This window comes from Notechis scutatus, chromosome 5, assembly GCF_049901735.1.
Source record: "Notechis scutatus isolate UNSWTSFEM ecotype Mainland chromosome 5, rNotScu1.2, whole genome shotgun sequence".
NCBI lineage: Eukaryota > Metazoa > Chordata > Lepidosauria > Squamata > Elapidae > Notechis > Notechis scutatus.
In genome coordinates, this window is record NC_142013.1 from 59,122,011 (window position 1) to 59,143,736 (window position 21,726).

Here is a 21,726-nt window from a genome sequence, read left to right on the forward strand (position 1 = left end):
TTACTACTTCTAATAGTGTATTACTTAAAGAATCCTGTAGGGTTTTGTACAGTTCTGCTGGTAGGCCATCCGGTCCTGGTGCTTTCCCGTTAACTTTTAATCACTTCTGTTAGTTCCATCATTGTAATTCTTTCCTCTAACATTGTTTTCATTTCTTCTGGTACTTTGGGTAGTTCTGTTTTTTTAAAGATATTCTTTTATTTCTTCTCTTCCCACTTGTTCTTCTTCATAAAGTTCTCTGTAGTATTTTTGGATTATTTATTTATTTTTCTTCATTTCTATGGCAGAGGTTACCTTTATCGTCCATTAGTTGGGAAATCCTTTTCTTTTCCTTTTCTTTTTTCAATCTATGTGCTAACCACCTTCCTGGTTTATTTGCATTTTCAAAGAAATTTTGTTTTTATTTTTTTATTTTTTGTGATAGTTCTTTATTATTTCCATCTTGTGCTTTGTTAATTCATTTTATTTTGTATATCCTTTTTTTGCGGGTTCTTTTGAAATTCCTTCCAACTTTTTATATTCGTCTTCTAGTATCTTTTGTGCCTGTGTTTTCTTTCTGTTTCTCTTTCCCGTATGTTATTGTTAGACCTCTTATATCAGCTTTTGCTGTATCCCATACATTTTGTAGTGAAGTTTCCTCTTTTCTATTTCTCTCACAGAAGAATTTCAATTCTTTTTCCATATATTTAATGTACTCCTTTTCTCTTAATATTAAATTGTTCATTGTCCATCTTGACCTCTTCTTTTGTCCCTTCCATGTTACTTTGATCGGATTGTGATCTGCCCAAGTGCTTGTTTCAATACTTATTTCTTGTATGTTAGTAATTAACTCTATTGTTGCCCACATCATATCTATTCTGGACCAAGACAGATGTCTGTTCGAGTAAAATGTATATTGTTTATTTTGGGGGTATCTTTCTCTCCATACATCTTGAATTGCTAATTCATCTGCCATTTTAAAGAAAGATTTTGGTAATGTTTTCCTGTCTTTTTGTTTATCTTTTGTGTTTTATAGTCCATTTCTGCACCTGCTATTGCGTTAAAATATCTTATAATACATATATTTTCGTATTCCAGCTCCATTAATTTCTTATGTAATTTATATACAACTCTTCTTGACTTTCATTTGGTGCATAAATTGCCACTAATAATGTCTGTTTACAGTTCATCAATATTTCCACCGTTAACACTCTGCTGTCATTATCATTATAGATTGATTTCACTTTTATAGTGTCACTTCGTTGTGCCAGGGAGGTATGTAATTTCCCATTCTTAGGATAGTCCAGTATTTTCTCATGTTGTCTTTTAATATGTACTTCAAATTATATCCAATTTTAGTTTCTCTAATTTATTAAAAATCCTTTTCCTTTTTATTGATGAATTTAATTCATTTATGTTAATTGTCATTAATTTTATTTCTTCTTCCATGTCTTTATTTATAATATGGCTTTGTTGCTCTCGTCACTCTCATCTCCCTTGGTTCCTTCGGTTTTTCTTCTTCTCTGATTGTTCTCTCTTCCTGTTCTCTTTTCTCTCCTCTTTGTAGTCTTTCACTCCGTCCTGCAGCTTCTTCTCTCAGTTTTATTTCTTTAATTTCCCTCCTTTTTTTCTTACTCTTGTTCTCTGAAATAATGGTCATTGAATTGCTCTGCTTTCTCAATTGTATCTAATCTGTATTTCTGATCATGGCATGTCACCATTATTCCCTCTGGTATCAGACATCTAAAACTAATCTCTCTTTTAATTCAGCATTTTGTCAGAAATTGATATTCCCTCCTCAGACATCTAATTTGCTTCAGTACTGTTATCCCCTTCCCTTTGTATTTTAATGTGTCATCTCTCACTTTTTTAAGTATTTCTGTTCTTGTAGTTTTCTTTGTAAATCTGACATGTACTTACCTTGGTAACTTATTTCTCAGTGTATATCAAGTCTGGACCCTAAATATTTTGTCTACATCAGTTATCACTTATTCTTTTGTTACCTCCAGGGCCTCTGCTAGTAATTCTGCCATTATTTCAGCTAAGTTTTCATCCTTTTCTTCCTCAGTGTTTTGGAATCTTAAATAATAGTCAGCTTTATCCATCTCCAGCATAATTTTTCTTTCCTTGCTTTGATCTGCTATTGTTAATCTGTAAACCATTTCCCCTACTTTTTTCTGTTATATCAGCTCTCTCCTCTATTTTCCCCATCCTCTCTTCATTTTTCATCAACAGCTGTTGAATGTTCTCTACTTTTTCTTCTACATTACCTACTTTTCCTTCCACATTACCTATTTTTTCATCCATTCTCCCTATTTGCTCTTGTAATGCTTGTAGAATCGTTTTAATTTCCACCTGCATTATAACCACCTTTTCTTCTTGTTACATCAAGTAAATGGATCTCTGTTCTCCAGGGCTAGAAGCCGCTGATGAGGAGGCTGAAGATGGGGCAGATGTTGTTGCTTTTTTCATTTTTTGATATTTGTTGTCCCTTAATAATCTCTTTGTAATCCATTTTGTATTCAAAGTCAATTTATAATCCACAATGTGGACTTTCTCCACATTTCTTTCTTCAAGCTCTTCTATTCCCTAATCCAGTAAATTCCAAAGGGGGGAAATCTGTACTGTACAAATCCAGTGAGAAAATCAGCAATTTTAAGACAAAATCCAAAAAGAAGGAAAAAGAGAAAAAAATATATAAGGAAAAATATGAGAAAGAAAAAAATAAAAAAATATAGTAATATCCACAAGGTTATTCTAGTATTATGTCCCAAGAAATTAAAAAAATCAGGAAGGCATAGTTTAATTATCCAGTTGTAATCCACCTTATAATCCGTCTCAGCATCCAGCCTTCAGTTGTTTCCCTGTGTTAAATTCCACAGTGCATCTTTGCCAATGCAATCAAAACAGTTCAGGAGAAAGGGATTTAATCTTCTGTTTCTTTGTATCTCCTTTGTTTCTTATAGTTTCCAAGAATTACTCTGTTTTCAATATAAGTTCTCAGCGTAGCTCTCTATGTCTGTCAACAATGTTTCTTTATCTCCCCATTGTCCAGCTGTCAAGGTCAAACAGCCAAATAATCAAATAGTCATTTTTTCCATTCTCCCTCTGTCTTCAAATTCTTCTTCCCTGTAGATGGCACTGTTGCACTGTTTTTCCTTTCAACTTTAACAGTTTTTAATCCTTTAAGATTTATATTTAAATGCAAATGTTTAAAAATTAAAAAAGTCAGGAAAGAAAAATAGAAAAAGAAGTAAATCCAAATTTATTTTCTTAATCCCCTTAGTTGTCCAATAGATTTGAAAAATCCAGTCCAGTTTTTAAAAAGGTTTTCTGTTCTGTAATCCTTAATTAATGGCTTCCTTTTTCTATTTGTGCCCGAAACCACTTTCTTCACCGCTTTTTTTCCAGGGGGGGGGATATTTACCCACCACCACCTTTTAATTTTCGCTTTCTCTTTTCCCTGTTCTTTCCAAGGGCTCTTCATTTTATGTTTAAAAAGTTTAAATTTCTCACCCAGTTCGATCATACTCTTCCTTTTCTTCTTTCCATCGGAAGCTGCCCCAGTCTTGTAGACCGCTTTCCTTTTCAGTTGGCTAGAGAGGCTATTTCTGGATTTACCAGGGATATTGCAGTATCCCTGGGATCTACAGAGTGTCCCCTCCTCAATGATCATCTCTCCAAGACAATTTAGGTCCGGGTGGACCACCGGCGATCAGGATTTTGTCGGGTCACCCTAGGACCCCTAGGGATTCTGTTATGTCTCCGTGGTGTCAGCTCCGTCCTCATCATTTTGAGCCAGATTTTTGTTGTTGCGTTGTACAAGCCTAACATTTTCTGGAAATGATTCTCCAGTGATGTCATCATCATCATCATCTGCATATAAAATACACATGCCATTATATCCCCAACTAACTTCTAACATCACCAATTTTCTGTAAATACCGTGTTTCTCACATAATAAGGCCGGGCCTTATTTTTTTTTGACCCCCGAAAAACCGGCTAGGCCGTCTTTTTGGGGGTGACTTAATTCCCCCCCCTTGCATCCTCGGGTGGGCGGGCGGCGACAGCTTGGATGTTTGGGAGACCTTCCGCCACCGTTAATTTCCCTTCTCCCTTGCTGCCGTAGCGTTACAGCAACGCCGCGGCGTTTGGCGCAGCCACGTGCAGCCAGTCAGGGCTCCTCCCTGCAACCGGAGCCCTGAGGAGACACTTGCTTCAGGCGCTCCTGTGGCGCCTTCCCTTTGCCTTGATGGTAAAGTGAATTATTTTAAAAACCTCCGCTCATCCTATCAGGGCCGTGCGAGCTGAGCAGAGCCGGGAAAGCAAGCCGCGGGTGTTTCCTGGTTCTGCCCAGCCCGTACGGCTCTGCCGCGGCCCTGGCGGGATGAGCGGAGGTTTTTAAAATAATTCACTTTACCTTCGAAGGCAAAGGGAAGGCGGCCACAGGAGCGCCTGAAGCCAAGTATACCAACAACAAAAGGCAAATCCTCAAGGTGGGCTGGAGGGAGGTGGCTACGTGCCCCCCGGGCTGCTTCAATGCAAGGTCCTGACTTGCAGCATCCTGCCGTTGCCGCCGCGTCCTTTTCGCTGCCGCCTCCTCCCTCTCCGACTGCGAAACTCGTGTGCTTCGCCAAACGCTCCGAGCGAGGCGAGCTCTTTCATACATAGAGAGAGAGGGAAAGACGCCGGCGTGCTCCGAGAGGCTGGCTCTTTTCTCTAGCCGAGGCTGACAGGAAGTGCCTCCAGGGCCGTGGCAGGCAAGCCGCGGGTCTCCCCAGCACGCACGGCTCTGCCACGGCCCTGGCGGGATGAGCGGAGGGCCCGGCGGGAAGGCACTCGTTGCCTTGGTGACATTTCGGGTGCCTCCGCCGCCTCCTCGCCCATCGCAGGTGGCGGTGGCGGCGGCAAGCGGCGGCGCTTCGCTGAGGGAAAAAGAAGACAGCGCAGCCACCTTGCTTGCTTTCCCACCTGCCCGCCCCAGATGGCCTCAGGAGCGGCGGCAGTGGCAGCAGGCGCGCACACTCCTGCCGGCGAAGGAGGAGAGGCGAGGAAAGAGAAGGGAGTGCGGCAGCAGTGGCTGTCACAGTATCGTCTCATAGCGGGGCAAGGCTGGCAAGCTGAGGTGGCCGCACCAGAGAGCGTCACTGCCGACCCCGTCGTGAGGATAAAGGAGCGGGATAGAGATTCAGTCAGAATCGGCTAGATAAAAGGGGTCGGCAGTGACGCTCTCTGGTGCGGCCACCTCAGCTTGCCAGCCTTGCCCCGCTATGAGACGATACTGTGACAGCCGCTGCTGCCGCACTCCCTTCTCTTTCCTCGCCTCTCCTCCCTTCGCCGGCAGGAGTGTGCGCGCTTGCTGCCACTGCCGCCGCTCCTGAGGCCATCTGGGGCGGGCAGGTGGGAAAGCAAGCAAGGTGGCTGCGCTGTCTTCTTTTCCTCAGCGAAGCGCCGCCGCTTGCCGCCGCCACCGCCACCTGCGATGGCGAGGAGGCGGCGGAGGCACCCGAAATGTCACCAAGGCAACGAGTGCCTCCCCGCCGGGCCCTCCGCTCATCCTGCCAGGGCCATGGCAGAGGCGTGCGCGCTGGGGAGAACCAGGAAACACCCGCGGCTTGCCTGCCACGGCCCTGGAGGCACTTCCTGTCAGCCTCGGCTAGAGAAAAGAGCCAGCCTCTTGGAGCACGCCGGCGCTCTTCCCTCTCTCTCTATGTATGAAAGAGCTCGCCGCCGGAGCGTTTGGCGAAGCACACGAGTTTCGCAGTCGGAGAGGGAGGAGGCGGCAGCGAAAAGGACGCGGCAGCAACGGCAGGATGCTGCAAGTCAGGACCTTGCATTGAAGCAGCTCGGGGGCACGTAGCCACCTCCCTCCAGCCCACCTTGAGGATTTGCCTTTGTTGTTGGTATACTTGGCTTCAGGCGCTCCTGTGGCCGCCTTCCTTTGCCTTGAAGGTAAAGTGAATTATTTTAAAACCTCCGCTCATCCCGCCAGGGCCGCGGCAGAGCCGTACGGGCTGGGCAGAACCAGGAAACACCCACGGCTCGCTTTCCCGGCTCTGCTCAGCTCGCACGGCCCTGATAGGATGAGCGGAGGTTTTTAAAATAATTCACTTTACCATCGAAGGCAAAGGAAGGCGCCACAGGAGCGCCTGAAGCCAAGTGTCTCCTCAGGGCTCCGGTTGCAGGGAGGAGCCCTGACTGGCTGCACGTGGCTGCGCCAAACGCCGCGGCGTTGCTGTAACGCCACGGCAGCAAGGGAGAAGGGAAATTAACGGTGGCGGAAGGTCTCCCGATATGAAGTGCTCCACCAACGCAGGCAGCACCATATCCGGGCATGCAACAAAGTACTTCCTAACGGCAAGCCCCCCCGCCATTCCCCCCCCATTTCGCATGTTTAATATGGGCCTTAATTTGGGGGGAGGGGGCTTAATTTGATTTTATGCCAATAAATCATGCTGGGGCTTCCTATTGGTGGAGGCCGTATTGTTGGAGAAACACGGTATATTAGGCATGTTAAGGGAACATCACACAAGCTTTTTTTTAGTGTGAAATCATTTGCTTAAACATTCCATCTATTCTAACTCAGGTTTTATTTCCATTGTATTATATTAGCACATTCAACAGCCAATCTTGAATTACATATTAATGCAAATCATTTACCAATCCACACCCATTCACTTTATCATACACTTTCTGTAAATAAAAAAATATACAAAGAACTTCCATTATCATATATGCATATTTTTCAATAATTTGCTAAAGAGCATAAATTTGATATGCACATTCTGTGCCTTATATAAAGCCTTACTCCTTTTCCCAGATTTTGTTCATTATCACCTCTTGTCCTTTGAATTAAAATTCTGCCAAATACATTCCCAGGCATGTTAGCAAATTAATTTTTTTTTTTAGTTTTTGCATTCACTCTTGCTATCTTTCTAATTATAGTAGAAAATAGTAACATCCTTCCAGTTGTTAGGCAGATGCAGTCTTCGAATATATATTATATAATTTGCACTTATTTACTTCAATTTAGAAACTGTAAACTGACTCTGGCTGGCTTACAATATATTAAGCAATTAAACATAATATGAAACAAAACAAGGAAATTGCTCACTTAATATAAATACATATACAAAAATACATCCAACAAAAGGCTTCATTCATTCTACCCCACAGCCTGGGAGAACTGTCAGATGTTTAGGGCCTTATGAAATGCCAACAGAGTGGGATCTACATTAATTTCAGAAGGGATCTCATATCAGATGGCAGGTGCTGCAACAGCAAAAGCACCAGTTAGGTCCAGTTAGATGGCATTGTTTAATCAAGGGAAGCTGCTGTGTATCAACTCTTATCTGTATCAGTTCACCAGATTTGTAGAATCATGAGATAGGTGATTTTCAAATAACCTGACCCTAGGCCAAAGGGCAAAGTTCGGCTGGGCAGAGCATAGAGATAGAACAGGGGAGAGGGAGATAGAGAGATAGAAAAGGGGAGAGGGAGTTCAGAGGAAGACCCAGGCCCACCCCATCTTCATCCTAGGGCACGCAGGGAGGAATGGAGGAGAGAGCAATGTGGGTTGCGTGGCTTATGGGGGAGGAAAGGGCCCTGATTCCCTTCATTAGCTACACCTGGGAATGAGAGCTTAAAAGAAATGCACGCTGAGTGCGGCAGCTGCTGAGAGCAAATGTGAGTTTATCTTGTGTTGACTTTGCTTATCTGTGTTCCTGGCGTCTTCCCAACCACCATGTTGAGTTATTGCTATGCCTTCACATCTGGAATTCTTGCTCCTTCCCTGCTGAACTAATTACCTTATTTTGCCTTGATTGGACTTATAGTTACAGTTTTTGTACCATGTTTTGGACTTGATTCTCTGCAGCCAAAGGCTGTTCCTGGAGAGTTTTTCTCCAGCCAGAAGGTAACCAGGACACTGGAGAAACATTTGGAGCTAATAAAGGGACTCCTACTGATTATCTGACTATGTTGCCTTTGTGGCCCCCCTCATGTGACAACACACTGATGATGCAAATTTGACACCCCTGACATAGCCACTCCATTGATAGATCACACCCTGGTTTACTTCTATTTTCTTGCAGTCTATCTTGCAGTCTTTCAATATTCTATAAATAGGATTTGTGGCTTTCTTTTCATTGGATTTTTCTTAGGCCCTTTTATAGTATTATTTTTTTCCTTCAACATAGCACTATAAATTACTATAAAATGAAGTGAAGGAATGCTGAAAGGTTTTTTTTAAAAGAAATCTTTCCCTTACCATTTTCATCCCAAACTGCATCATTTGGGATGTCTGAAAAACACTCCTCAAATATTTGAGAAGTTTGATTTGTTACAAGTTTCCATGTTTTTCAGTTAATAATTTAGATCACTTCATAAAAGCCAGAGCTTTTGTTATATGGTAAGTAGTCCTATAGCTAGATAGGTGGCAAATAAATAAAATAAAATAAAAATAGTCCCCCCCCCTTCTCCTTACACCTGATCCTGTCTTCCTGACACCAGAGCAGTTGGGCTGCTTCCCTTTCCCCCCCACATACCTGATCTTGCCTTCCTGACACCAAACGGGCAGTTGCGTTGCCGTGGCTGGACCTGGACAGCTATCCAGCATGGTCCCTATGGCTATGGGATTACTGTCTTTAGATTGGCAGTGGCTTAGCAAACATGAACCAACCTACGCACCTACCATCACCAATGATGAGAAGAAAACAACAAAATTCCACACCAGGTCAATCATCACTCGGATCAATAAGGGCCGTATCAGATGCTATGGCTCCTGGACATCTCTCGAAAAATGGGCTATAGAGCTCAGTTGTTACTATTGGGGAATCAGAGCGTGCAATTGCAAAGCAACTGGAACAAAAACGCAAAACCTGGACAACTGAAGAAAATCGAGAAATCAAATGTTACTACCAGGCAGAACCAACAACCAGGGGATTTCAAAAAAGAATGATGCAACTGTGGAAGGAAAAACACCTGGAAAGTGACGTAACTGAACAATGATTAATGGAACAAAGACGTTTCATCATCCGTAAAAAAGTTTTTACAGATGCGGAAATGCAACATCTAGAAACATTGGCTAAAAAGAAAACCAGTAATGATAAACAGACTGAAGAAATTGTTCCAACGCCTGAAAAAACTGACCAACCAGCAGAAGAAACGAACATACAGGATGAAGATCCTCCTGTGCAACAACTCAAAAGTGTAGAGCTAAGTGATCTAGTGAAAATGTTGAAAGAAAAGATTGAAAACCACATCAAAGAAAACACAGAAAGAAAATGACTGCCTGCCATTCGCAAAGTGCATAGCAAATCAATGAAATATCTACTAACTGCTGTGAACGACATTTTAACTTCCATCCCGTTCAGCACACTTTGTGAAACAAACCAACTAATGTATAGCACAGCTGCTATTATAACTGCAGAATTGGCAAATGCCAAAAAAAGAAACCCACTGAAACACCAAAGTGGAAAATTCAACTTGAAAATAAAAAAAAACTACAAGGAGATGTCAGCAATTTGAAATATTTGAAAGAAGGAAAACTAAAGATGAAAAGTTGAAAAACAGTTTATGCAAAATACAACCTGGAGGAAAAAACAATAACAGAAATCATGGAAGAACTAAAACAATGTGTAATAACAACAACAAAGAAAGAAGATACAAAAAACAAATAAAACAATATGGTGAAAATGTCCATTTCAGAAGAAACCAACACATCTTCTACTGGTTACTTGATAAAAATCAAGTCCAAACTCTTCCAGTTTTGCGTGGCTTCGGCGGCGGCAGGAATTCGCGACTCTCCGCGATTCCTGCTGCGCTCGCCGCCAAGGTGCCCCCGATCCAAATGGGTCTGGGGGATATGGCTGCCCTGTAGAGGCAGCCGAAGAGAGAGGGGATCCGGACAGGGGTTTGGGGGTGTCGCAGACCCCCTCCTCAGCCGAAAAAACCCCTTTTTCCCAAGGTGGTGGAGCGGCGGTCAGTAATGGCCGCCACAAAGAAGCCTGCAGCCGGGTAAGATTTGTGCTGGAGGAAGCAGGAGAAAGTGAAAGTGCTGGCTGAATCGGGACAATAAGATCTTAAATATCCTGGAAACTGAATTGCTTGAAGGATACATTGTTTCCCAAAGAAGATTGGAAAGCGGCTAAGAAAGCTGTCAAGTTTTTTTTTTTCTTCACTCTCCCTTCCCATAGAAATAGCAGACGGAGATCTGGAAAATCTACTTGGGCACCGAAGGTAATTCAATTTGAAATTTAAAGCCAAGGGATGAAGGATTTCTGGACATTGGATTTAAAAACTTAAAATTCTTTCTATTTGTTACAAGGGGAAGGGAAGAGATAAAGACTTATTATAAAATTGTACTGAAGGAGACTGCTTTGAGCCTATAAGAATAGGAATAAAAGACATTAAGACTTCTAGAAGGTCATCTTGGAACTGTGTATTTGAATTCTACCCTAGGAGGTGAAAATATAGAAAGAAGAAAGTGCTAAATGAAACTGTTTGCTCTGATTTGGTTTGCTTTGTGACTTTGGGATTTCTGTGATTTTTTTTTTTTAAAAAAGGGACTAAAGACATTAGGGTTGTTTCAAAAAAGAAAGAAAGAAAAAATGGCATTATCTTTTGAAGGACTACAAATGGAATTTCAAAGACTGAAAAAGAAGATAAGGGCTCTTCTGGACCTATTTTTCACTTTTTAGAAATGGCGATCTCTACCTATCAAGAAATACGACAACGACAGGAAGGCTGGGATGAAGGAGAAGAAGCCATCTTTAATGGACAAACACACTTAGTGGAGGAAGAAAAGCGGAAGGGGGGCAAGGAAACGGTGAACTTAGAACTTATAAAAGCAACCAAGAAAAAGAAAAATGAGATGAAAAAGCGATATGATGTCAGAAAGCAACAGAAAAGAGAAATACAACAGAGAGGGAAGACTAAGAGAGTGAAATTTGAGAGATGGGGGTGTCAAAAAGCTAGAATGGATAAGAAAGGAAGGGGAAAAGGAAAGAAGTCATAAAGGCTTTAAACAAGATGCTAAAAATGAATTTTTTTCAGAGATAAGGGGTAAGATAATTTTATAAAAATGATTCTGCAAAAGTACATAAGAATGTATTGTAGACATTAGTATTTGAAGCTGAGTTAGAAAATTAAAATATTATATGAGTTAAAAATGTATTAAAGGGAAGCCATGATTTAATTATAGAGTTTAATTTCTTATGAAATATTGTTTTTATTGTTTAAGAATTAATAATAGAATCTAATTTCCTATGAAACATTGTTCTTATTATATTATAAATTTAATATTCCTTTTTCATTTTTTTTAGTTTTATTATTACTTATTAAATCCAATATTATTTGTTTGTTTTATTATTTTGAAATGTAATACTTAGAATGTACGGAGCAGAATCAGTATGGAAAATATGTATTATTTTAAGTGTTATTTAGGGGAAAGATAAAAAGTTGTCATACTTCAATCAGTGTTTACAGGAGAAATATTGTATTAGATAGAAAGGATAAATAGGTGATTGAAATAAAACGGACCAAAGATGCAAATATAATTATTTAAATCGAGATGGAATAAATAAAATAGAATTAAAAGAATGAGTAGGAGAGAGAAAATATATGGAAAATAGAGAATGTTAAATAAGATATGAGATAGTATATTAAGAGAGTATAAACTTTGATTGATGTCTGTATAAAAAGAGTTAACCCGGGGTAAGCCGCTTTCCAAAAAGAAGTTTTATGTATTTATGTTTTGTGTAATGTTTGTTTAAGTTTGACAGGAAGTGGAAGAGCACTAATGAAATTATATTCAATGAGTATATAACTTCAAGGCAGAAGAAATATGATTAAATAGAAGGAAAGGGAGTAATAAAGAGAAGTTTGGAAAAGATATGAAGTTGATTAGATAAGATAAATATATATATTAAATTATAGAAATGTGATAATTTGGAATTATCTTCTTTTTAAATAAGATGGTTTATTTGTTTCTTTTAGAAAAGATATTTTATGTTACTACATCCTATGTTCTGTTTGTTTGTGTATTGTATTTAAAAAAAAACTAATAAAGTTTGTCCAAAAAAAAAAAAAAAATCAAGTCCAAACTAACGTTCACCCATGTAAAGAATTTTTTTTGAAGTTTTGGAAAGAACTGTGGGAAAATCCAGTGGAACACAATAAAACTGCCTCCTGGATCAAAGATATTAAAAAACAGGCAAAATGCACTTAAATAAGATAACTATACTAAATTAACAAATCAAATAAAGATGGATTTAGAGAGCTGGAAGAACCTTCACATTTCCTTAATGGGTAGAATAACTGTAAATAAAATGAACATTTTACCAAAGATGCTCTTTATATTCCAAAATATTCCTATAAAATTAGAGAAAAGCTTCTTTAAAAATTTGAATCAAATAATGTCAAAATTCATTTGGTAAAGAAAGAGACCGAGAATTAAACTGAAATTAATGCAAGATGCCAAAGAGAAAGGAGGATTCGGCTTACCTGACTGGGAGTTATATTATCATGCTGCAGCACTCACTTGGATAAAATAATGGATTACATTAAGAAACAAGAGGCTACTAATGCTGGAAGACCACGATATCCAAGCAGGATGGCACGCTTTCCTTTGGTATGGAAAAGGCATAGCACATAAATACTTTCAGAGACATTACATGAGACAGGCACTCTTGACAGTTTGGAACAAAATTAAGCATCAAAATTACATGGAAACTTCTATCTGGCTCTCTACATTAGAAGTAAATATGATATTTGATAAATATGGGGGAAATTGTGGTATATAAAGATATATTAAGTTAGAAAGGAGAATTGAAAACCAGATTAAAATTGATAGTAAAAAGGTGTAGAACTGGAGTGGTGGTCATATTTACAAATACAGTCGTGGTATACATAGGATGTGAAAACATGGGGCATTAATAGAGAGTTAACAACATTAGACAAACTGTTGATAGGGATTGATGATAAATTGATCAAGGTGTTACATATATACTTATTAGACGATAAGGCGGAAGAAGAGCACGTTAAAGAGACAATGGTGGCATGGGCCAAAAATTTCGGACATAACATTGAATTGGCTAGATGGCAAAATTTCTGGGGAAAAAATAGGAAATTAACATTGGCTACATCATGCAAGGAAAATTTATACAAAATGTTCTACAGGTGGCATCTTCCTCCAGCAAGACTTGCTAAAATGTTTAGAAATTTATCACCAAAATGCTGGAAGTGTAAGGATTTACCAGGTACATGTGGTGGACATGTAGTCAAGCAAGGAAATATTGGCGACAGATTCAGACATGGGTAGAGCAAATGGTGGGAGAACATATCCAATTTAAGCCAGAACTATTCCTCTTAGGAATAATGACAGAAGGTCATAGCAAAGGCATAACATATTTAATAATACATGTACTGACAGTGGCGAGAATGGTCTATGCACAATATTGGAAGAATGAAAATACACCACCAGAAAGAAAGATAATAAGAAAAATGCTGGCTTGTGCAGAACTGGATAGACTAACTCTAGAACTGAAAAATAAGGGGGAATCAGAATATTACGATACTTGGAATAAGTTTTATCAATAGTTGCAGAAAAGAGGGGAAGGTCGGAACAAAATTAAGACAAATACACCTAGATTTTTTTTTGAAGTTTTTTATTTTTCTAAACAAACAAAACAATACATAAAACATAAAACCATCTTTCAATTACATACAGTGTGTCGACTGTTTGCAATTCTTTTGTGCTACATGTCCATAGTCCTTCACAAATTCTCATATTTTCCATATTATGTATATATATAAGTATTATTATCATTATGGTTCTTTCATTTGACAATAACTATTTGTTCCACCACTTCATATAAGATAGTCAACATTTTAAACCAATATGTAATGTAACTTCCATTGCCACTTCATCTAATAAAAAATACATTCTTATATCATTTTCTCTTAAATTCTATTATTTTTATATTGTAAAGTTATCTATAAAATATATCATTTCCACACTTTTTTTTCTAACCATTGATAAAATAAATCCCATATCTTATAATATTGATTTTCTTCTTGTTCTCTAATTTCAAATGTCAATTTACTCATTTCAGCACATTCCGCTATTTTCTTAATCACTTCCTCCTGTGTTGGTATTTTCTCATTTTTCCAATTCTTTGCAAATACAATTCTAGCTGCTGTTAGTACAAAATACACTTAGATTATTATATATTGTATATTGTAAATATTATATTAATAATATGAATGTTAATGGTTTAGTAATATCTTTGTATGTATGGCAGAATGATGCCAGAACAATTGCACTGTGTTTGATATTTATAGTTGTAAAATATATTAAAAAAAACAGGCAACCTGAAAAAAATGGTGAATATTGTTATAATAACTGATATGGTTGCAAAACAAGTAAAGAAGGTCAAGAACTGGAGTGCACCTGATCTGGATGAACTGCATGGATACTGGCTAAAACACCTGACCAGCCTCCATCACTGCATGACCACTCAATTTGACAAAATGCAACAAGCAAAGAATAGTTCACAGCTGGCCGAACATACTTGATAATGAAAGATCCAGAAAAGGGCACAGAACCAAGCAACTACCGCCCAATTACTTGTCTGCCAACAATGTTCAAACTTTTCACAAGAATACTGGCAAATTCAGTATTCAGTCATCTGATGGAAAACAATTTATACAAAATGTTCTACAGGTGGCATCTTCTTCCAGCAAACAGTTTGTATCCGGTAGAACAAAAACAAAATTATAAAAAAATCAAGAGGACCAAAAGATCAGCTGCTCATTGACAAAATGGTACTGAAAAATGCAAAACGAAGAAAAACAAATTTAAATATGGCATGGATTGATTACAAGAAGGCATTTGACACATTACCCCACAGCTGGATTAACGCCTGACTGGAAACCTTTGGAATCAGCAAAAATATTTGTACATTTTTGAAAGCAAATATGCAAAAGTGGAAAACAGTTCTAACAGAAAATGGGGAGAACATTGGTGAAGTCAACATCAGACGAAGAATCTTCCAAGAGGACTCAACTTTCGCCACTACTGTTCAACATCTCATTAATTCCACTGACAATAATCCTACAAAACACAAAACTGGGATACCAAATCTCAAGCCAACGTGGCAAGATAAATCATCTACTATACATGGATGATTTAAAAATCTATGCAAAAACCCCCACTGAACTTAAATCAATACTTAATACAGTTCAACTGTTCAGCAGCGATATCAAAATGAACTTTGGACTTGAAAAATGTGCTATATTATCCATGCAACGAGGAAAAATGGAACAAAATAGAAGGAATAGAACTGCGAAATGGAAGCATAGTGAAAGGATGATGGTTACAAATACCTAGGCATATTGGAAGCAGATAACATCTTGAATGGAAAAATCAAAGAGTCAACGCAAAAGGAATACATCAGGAGGGTCTGCAAAATATTAAAATCAAAGCTGAATGCTGGAAATATAATTAAAGCATGGGCAGTTCCAGTGATATACTAACTACATGGGCAGTTCCAGTGATATACTAACCAGCTGGAATAATCAACTGGACTTTGAGTGAACTGGAAAACTTGGACCGGAAAATGCACAAACTTGTGAAAACGGAGAACATTATAAAAACCACAGAAAAAAGGTAGAATATAAGGAAAAACGGGTGAATGATAGATTAAATGGACGGAAAACTAAAGTTTTGCATGGACAGCACTTGAACAACATTGAAGGAAAATGTTATAACTTGACATGGGCATGACTTAAGATAGGAACCATCAAGAAAGAAATGGAAGGTTTAATACTTGCTGCTCAAGAACAAGCACTACAAACTAATTCCATGAAAGCGAAGATACAAAACACTGACAATCCAACTGCCGACTTTGCAATGACAAAGTTGATACTTTTTCACATTTAATATGTGAGTGCAGCAAAATCATGCAAACTGATTACAAAGCTAAATATGACCAAGTTGCTAAATTAATCCACTGGTCATTATATAAAAAATACGACTTACCTGTATCCAAAGAGTCATGGGAACATAAAATGGAAAAAGTTGTCGAAAATGAGATGGTGAAGATCTTATGGCACTTTCAAATACAGACAGATGGTCATTTGGAACACAACATGCCAGATATCACAGTTGTCGAAAACTGAAGAGTACAATTTATTGATATCGCTGTACCAGAAGACGCCAGAGTTGAAGAAAAAGAACTGGAAAAAAACACAAAATATTGCAACCTGGCCATTGAAACTACGCGATTATGGATGAAACATGTAACAGTGATACCTACTGTCATTGGGGCAAGAATTTTATATTGTCCAAGAATTTTATAAAATACATCAAGAAATTGCAGCTTCCTGCAATAACACCAGCAAAACTGCAAAAAACTGCACTACTCAGAACCTCATACATCTTAAGAAGATACTTGATTGATACCTAGAATGTTGGCAGAAACCGGTATTAATCATTAGCGCCAATCAGTTATATTTGTGATACATTTTAAAATGTTCAGTTGACTGAGTTTCATGTTTAATGAATATGAGATAACAACAACAGCAGCAGCAGCAGCAGCAGCTCTGCATTTGAAGTTTTCTCAAACTTAACAGAACAATCATTTTTTTCTGATGGATAAGCTGCCAGTTTAGAAGTGAATTTAGAAGGCTCAATGGAACTAGTGACAACAACAAAATATAACAAATGTGCAATTTCCAAACACCTAGAAAAAAATAATGTACACAAAAGTAGAGAAATTGTGTGTTCATGTTTATACTTTTGGAAGTTAGAAAAATGCTAAGCAGTTTAGAATTTCAGAAATACTTATTTACTTGTGAGTGTGACTTCACAATCACCAGGAGTCAATTCAGCAGTATTGACTCCTGGTGATTGCCTAAACAAGTCCCTACAGCTTTCTTGGCAAGATTTCAGAATTGGTTTGACATTGCCCATTTTGGCTAAAAGAGAATCACTGGCCCAAGGTCACCCAACTGGCTTAGTGTCTAAGGTGACATTAGAACTTATAATTTCCCAGTTTCTAGCCACTACACCAAATTTGCTCTACTCACTTAGTTACTGGATTTATCTTCCACCATAGTCAACAAGCTCTCAGTAGCTTACAAGGAATACAACAGTGATAATCAGAATATCCATTTAAAATAACATAAATGGCAACAATAAGTAAAGGAAATAATATAATAAATGGTGTGATTTTTTTAAAAAAATCAAGAAAATGCTCTTACAGAAATAGTATTTGATTGTACATTTACATTCTGTTCAGCCTCCAAAGTTTAAAATTTGTTGATAAGGTTTTCATCATTTTGGTTATATACAAAATAATACCAGGCTGTTATAAATATGAAATCTTTAATTGTTATTGTAATAATTACACAATCATCCAGATTTTTAGTATGTTTGGGTAAGACTGGGATCAAACTGAAGAATTGCTGGTATTATAGGACCCTAGGCAAAATCTTATTGAAATTCACCAAACACTGTGAGTCTGCAATTCCTCTATCTAAGAGTAGGAGGAGTAAGATCTTCTTTATTTTTACTAGGTTCTCAAGCAGTGCCAACCAATATGCCTCCACCGCGTAAACTACCTCACCGTTCCTGGGCTGCATCCATACCAACAATTCTCACTCACAGTGCCTTAAATGTTTTATTGCTGCCCTCACCAACCCCTGGACTCATGCCAGGGCTTGCAGGAAGTTATCTTTGTTCACCACTTGAACGTTTTCTTGGATCGGTTATTATGAGGAGGCATCTCCAAAGGATTATTCAGCAGGAAACGGTACCTATAGTATTAAAATTTTTAATTCCATTAAGCAGTTGCTGAAAGGCAAAGCCCCATTTTTCTCCTACCATAGCTTTAGTATGCATGGAAGTAGAAATTGTATTTTTGCAAAACATGTTTTTAATAGTTTGTAAGCATGTGAAACAATATGTTTATCCCAAATGTGGCTCATTCATTACTATATTATCAGTCCTTTTATTGAAAAATCCCAAAGTTCCTAGGTATGCAAATTTGAAAGCATCTTGTTTAGTGTTTTATACAGGTAGTCCTTGACTTACATCAGTTCACTTGGTGACCATTCAAAGTTAGAATAGCACTGAAAAAAAGACTTATGACCATTTTTCACACTTATGACCATTGCAGCATCTCCATGGTCACGTGATTTACATTCAGACTCTTGATAACTGACTTACATTTTTGACGGTTTGCAGTGTTCTGGGGTGATGTGATCCCCTTTTGTGATTCTCTGCCAAGCAAAGACAGCAGGGAAACCAGATTCACCTAACAATTGTATTATTAACTTAACAACTGCAGTGATTCACTTAACGTGGTAAAAAAAGTCATAAAATGGGGCAAAATTCACTTAAACAAATTTCTCACTTGGCAACATAAATTTTGTGCTCAATTGTGGTCGTAAATTGAGGACTACCTGTATTTGGAAACATTTGATCCAAATTCTGACTCCTCCATGAACTTGTTTGTTGCCCATGTCTGTTCTAATTAGTAGCAAAATAAAAATCTTACCGAAGATACATTTCATATTTGAGGAATTGAGGAAAAAAATATGAGTTGCTTTGTTAAGATATCAAATAGACAATGCTCACTGCTAAGATGCTATCAAGTATTTTTTTTTTGTGGTAGGAGTACAAAGCAGTATGCAGTGCTTCACAGTTCAAATAAGTTATTTTTGTAAAGCTACTATACTGATCATCCAGCAACTTATTAATTATTGACAGTAGAGAAGAACCTGTTAAATTTCATCAGCTAGTAGCAATGATGCCTTTCATTTCCATTTAAATAAAACTTTCTGTTCTTGTTCAGACCATAATAAAGCTTGGATGAAAACTTTCATTTCAATCAGATATCTTGGCTTTTTTAAAAAAACAGCTGCAGCTAATCAATTCCAATGAACCTGGAGTGATCATGTTCAAAACAGATGCTCTGAAGTGCAGAGTTGCCCTTAATCCCAAAACTAACCAGACCTTGCAACTAAAAGTAGCTCCTGAAACTGCAGGCCAGTGGAAGCAAGAAGAATTGCAAGTTTTGGAGAAATTTTTTGAAACCAGGGTATGTATTTGTTTCATGTTATTGTAATGTAACTTAGGGCTTAATAAATAAAGTAGTTAGGGTGCTGTGATTATTCATGGGCAGTCAGTAAGAGATAAAAGGTCTTTGAACTAATTTTCATGGAAAGAGCAGAAGCCACTGTTCCATGATCAGGAGCAGAGAAACATTGAAAAAAGATTTTTAAAGCAGTATCCAACCATGGGCATCTGATCTAGCTTTTCCTAGTTTCGTGACGTTCCTTTGAACTAAACTATAACTTTCACAATATTACTAATTAGATAAATTACAATTTATTCTGGAGATAAAGCCAGGGAAAATTTACCTAAGAAACATTATAAAAATACTGCATTTATTGCAGGTTGCAGGGCCACCATTCAAAGCCAATACTTTAATAGCCTTTACCAAGCTATTAGGAGCCCCTACGCATATTCTTCGGGATTGTGTACACATCATGAAACTAGAGCTCGTAAGTCCATTTTGTTTTTCATCATTATTGCAAATATTTTCTCTAATTAAATTGAAAGTGGATTATTTATCTATTTCAATGGCATATTTTATTAATTAGTTTCCTGACCAGGCAAGCCAGCTGAAATGGAATGTACAGTTTTGTTTGACAATTCCTCCAAGTGCTCCACCAATTGCACCTCCAGGAACACCTGCTGTTGTGCTGAAATCGAAAATGTTGTTCTTTGTAAGTAAAATAATGGGTGCTAATGCTGATGGTTCTATTTGGTGTGGTCTTTAAGAACACATGTAATAAAGTTAATTCACTGCTTTATCTGAGCTTAAGTATGACTAGTATAACCTATATTAATAACATCTTTTGAAAGAAGCATAAAACCTTTTTGGAACTCGTCTAGTTTCTTAGATTTAAAAAATAGTTCCTATTTAATTTGTTATGATTAGCACATACATTTATGAACAGCAACTTCCAGAATTCCAAGCAGCAGGGGGAAAAAAACGATTAAATGGCACCTATTTTCTTCTGAAATATAGCCTTTTAACCTCATATATGCAGACGTAGCTATTATCAGCAACTATAACAAGCTCTAACAATAATAAAATGGCACCTGCATCATGATGCAATTGATACAGATACAAATGATACAATTACATACATATATTGCATCATTTGTATGAGATTATGGTGCATGTATCATTATTTGCTCATCTGGCTTTTCCATGAACACTTGTGGTAATTCTTTACTAGAATTATTCAGTTATATATTCAAAATTAAATGTATGATCTTAAAACACTGTATGGATGCAGAATTACTATGGTAATCATTGTATATATTATTCTGTTTGGCAGCTTCAGCTAACACAAAAATCTGCAGTCCCACAAGAAGCCATGAGCATAATCGTTCCAATCATTTATGATATGGCTTCGGGGACCACACAGCAGGCAGACATTCCCCGGCAGCAGAACTCTTCAGTTGCTGCTCCCATGATGGTTAGCAATATTCTAAAGAGGTTTGCAGAACTGAATTCACCACGGCCAGGTACTGTACACGTGCAGTAGGTCAAATCATCTGCATGCTTGAGTTGCTAGAGTCTCAACAATCACACTTTAAATATTGCACTTTATCATGAAATCTTGCTTTGCCTTCATTGGTTTTATTAAAGCCTGGTTTTAATTAATGCATGTACATGATAAACTGTCTGAATATACTACTCTGTGGTGTCAGAAGGGTTGTATTATTGACATGACATGGACTTTATATTATTGACCAAGGGAGTGTAATGCACTTGATGATTTGACTTATACTACTGTGGTCATAGTTACACTATTTTAGGCATTATCATGTGACTTTCTATATGTACTTATGTAAAAAATGGCACTTGTTAGTCATCCTGCACTATAGGAATATATCTTCCCATTTATTGGAATTTATTTGTTATGAGGCTGGTTGCCTAACTTGTTCTCATTCGTACTCTTTCAAGGAAAGTTGGGGAGCTAGCAAGATGGACCGATTTATAAATTATTTATAAAACACCATATTATAGTACTAGCTTTATTTTCTGTATTTCATAACTAACATCTTGCCTTGATTGTATTTCCTCTTCTGTGCTGCCTTCTTTGTTTCTGTGAGATGCTTTTGTATTCCATTTATCTTTTTCCCTTAATAAAAGTGTTAGAAACTTTTGAAATGCACTTTTTTCAACAGTTTTATTTTTGGGTTTGCAGTTTCTGCCCAAGACAATAATCTCTCAGATGATTTCTTCTTTTCTTGTTAACTGCTTTTGGGCTTGGTTTGAAATTACAAATAATTATATTGGTTTTATAGGGTAGTATTATCATACTAATGAGCACTGATTCTAAAATTACATTATATACACCACGACTATATGCAAGCAGTTTATAGGATTGAGGTGTTATGAATGGTGCCTCTTCAAATGCTTGCCTTTATTTTTGGTAATACTCCATCTGAACCTCTGATCGTCATGGAGGTAAATGACTTTGGGACAGTTAGCCATATATTTCCATCAAGGTATATGGTTCAAGGTGAATTATCCAACATTCATGCATGCTTCAGAGAGCAGCTTAACTGTGAGTTACTTAAGCAATGATGCTTTTGGGAAGGGAAATGTGGTTATAGTTTGTAATTGAACAATTAGTGGGGCATTGGTCCCCTGACAC

The 21,726-nt window shown here is 37.9% G+C and overlaps 1 protein-coding gene across 9 annotated transcripts in view; it reads left to right on the plus strand.

The window, feature by feature from the left end:
- The window catches only part of MED14 (mediator complex subunit 14), a 106,451-nt gene that overhangs the window by 83,194 nt on the left and 1,531 nt on the right, over nt 1–21,726 (plus strand). For 4 of the 9 annotated variants that reach the window (XM_026674060.2, XM_087966820.1, XM_026674061.2 and 1 more), the window contains 5 exons: nt 17,560–17,795; nt 18,906–19,085; nt 19,444–19,551; nt 19,651–19,776; nt 20,398–20,587. In XM_026674060.2, coding sequence (XP_026529845.1) covers nt 17,560–17,795; nt 18,906–19,085; nt 19,444–19,551; nt 19,651–19,776; nt 20,398–20,587 — 840 coding nt within the window. Of the gene's footprint in view, nt 1–17,559; nt 17,796–18,905; nt 19,086–19,443; nt 19,565–19,650; nt 19,777–20,397; nt 20,588–21,726 lie in introns of all 9 variants that reach the window. The other 5 variants (XM_087966819.1, XM_087966821.1, XR_015749830.1 and 2 more) reach the window with 4 other exon arrangements.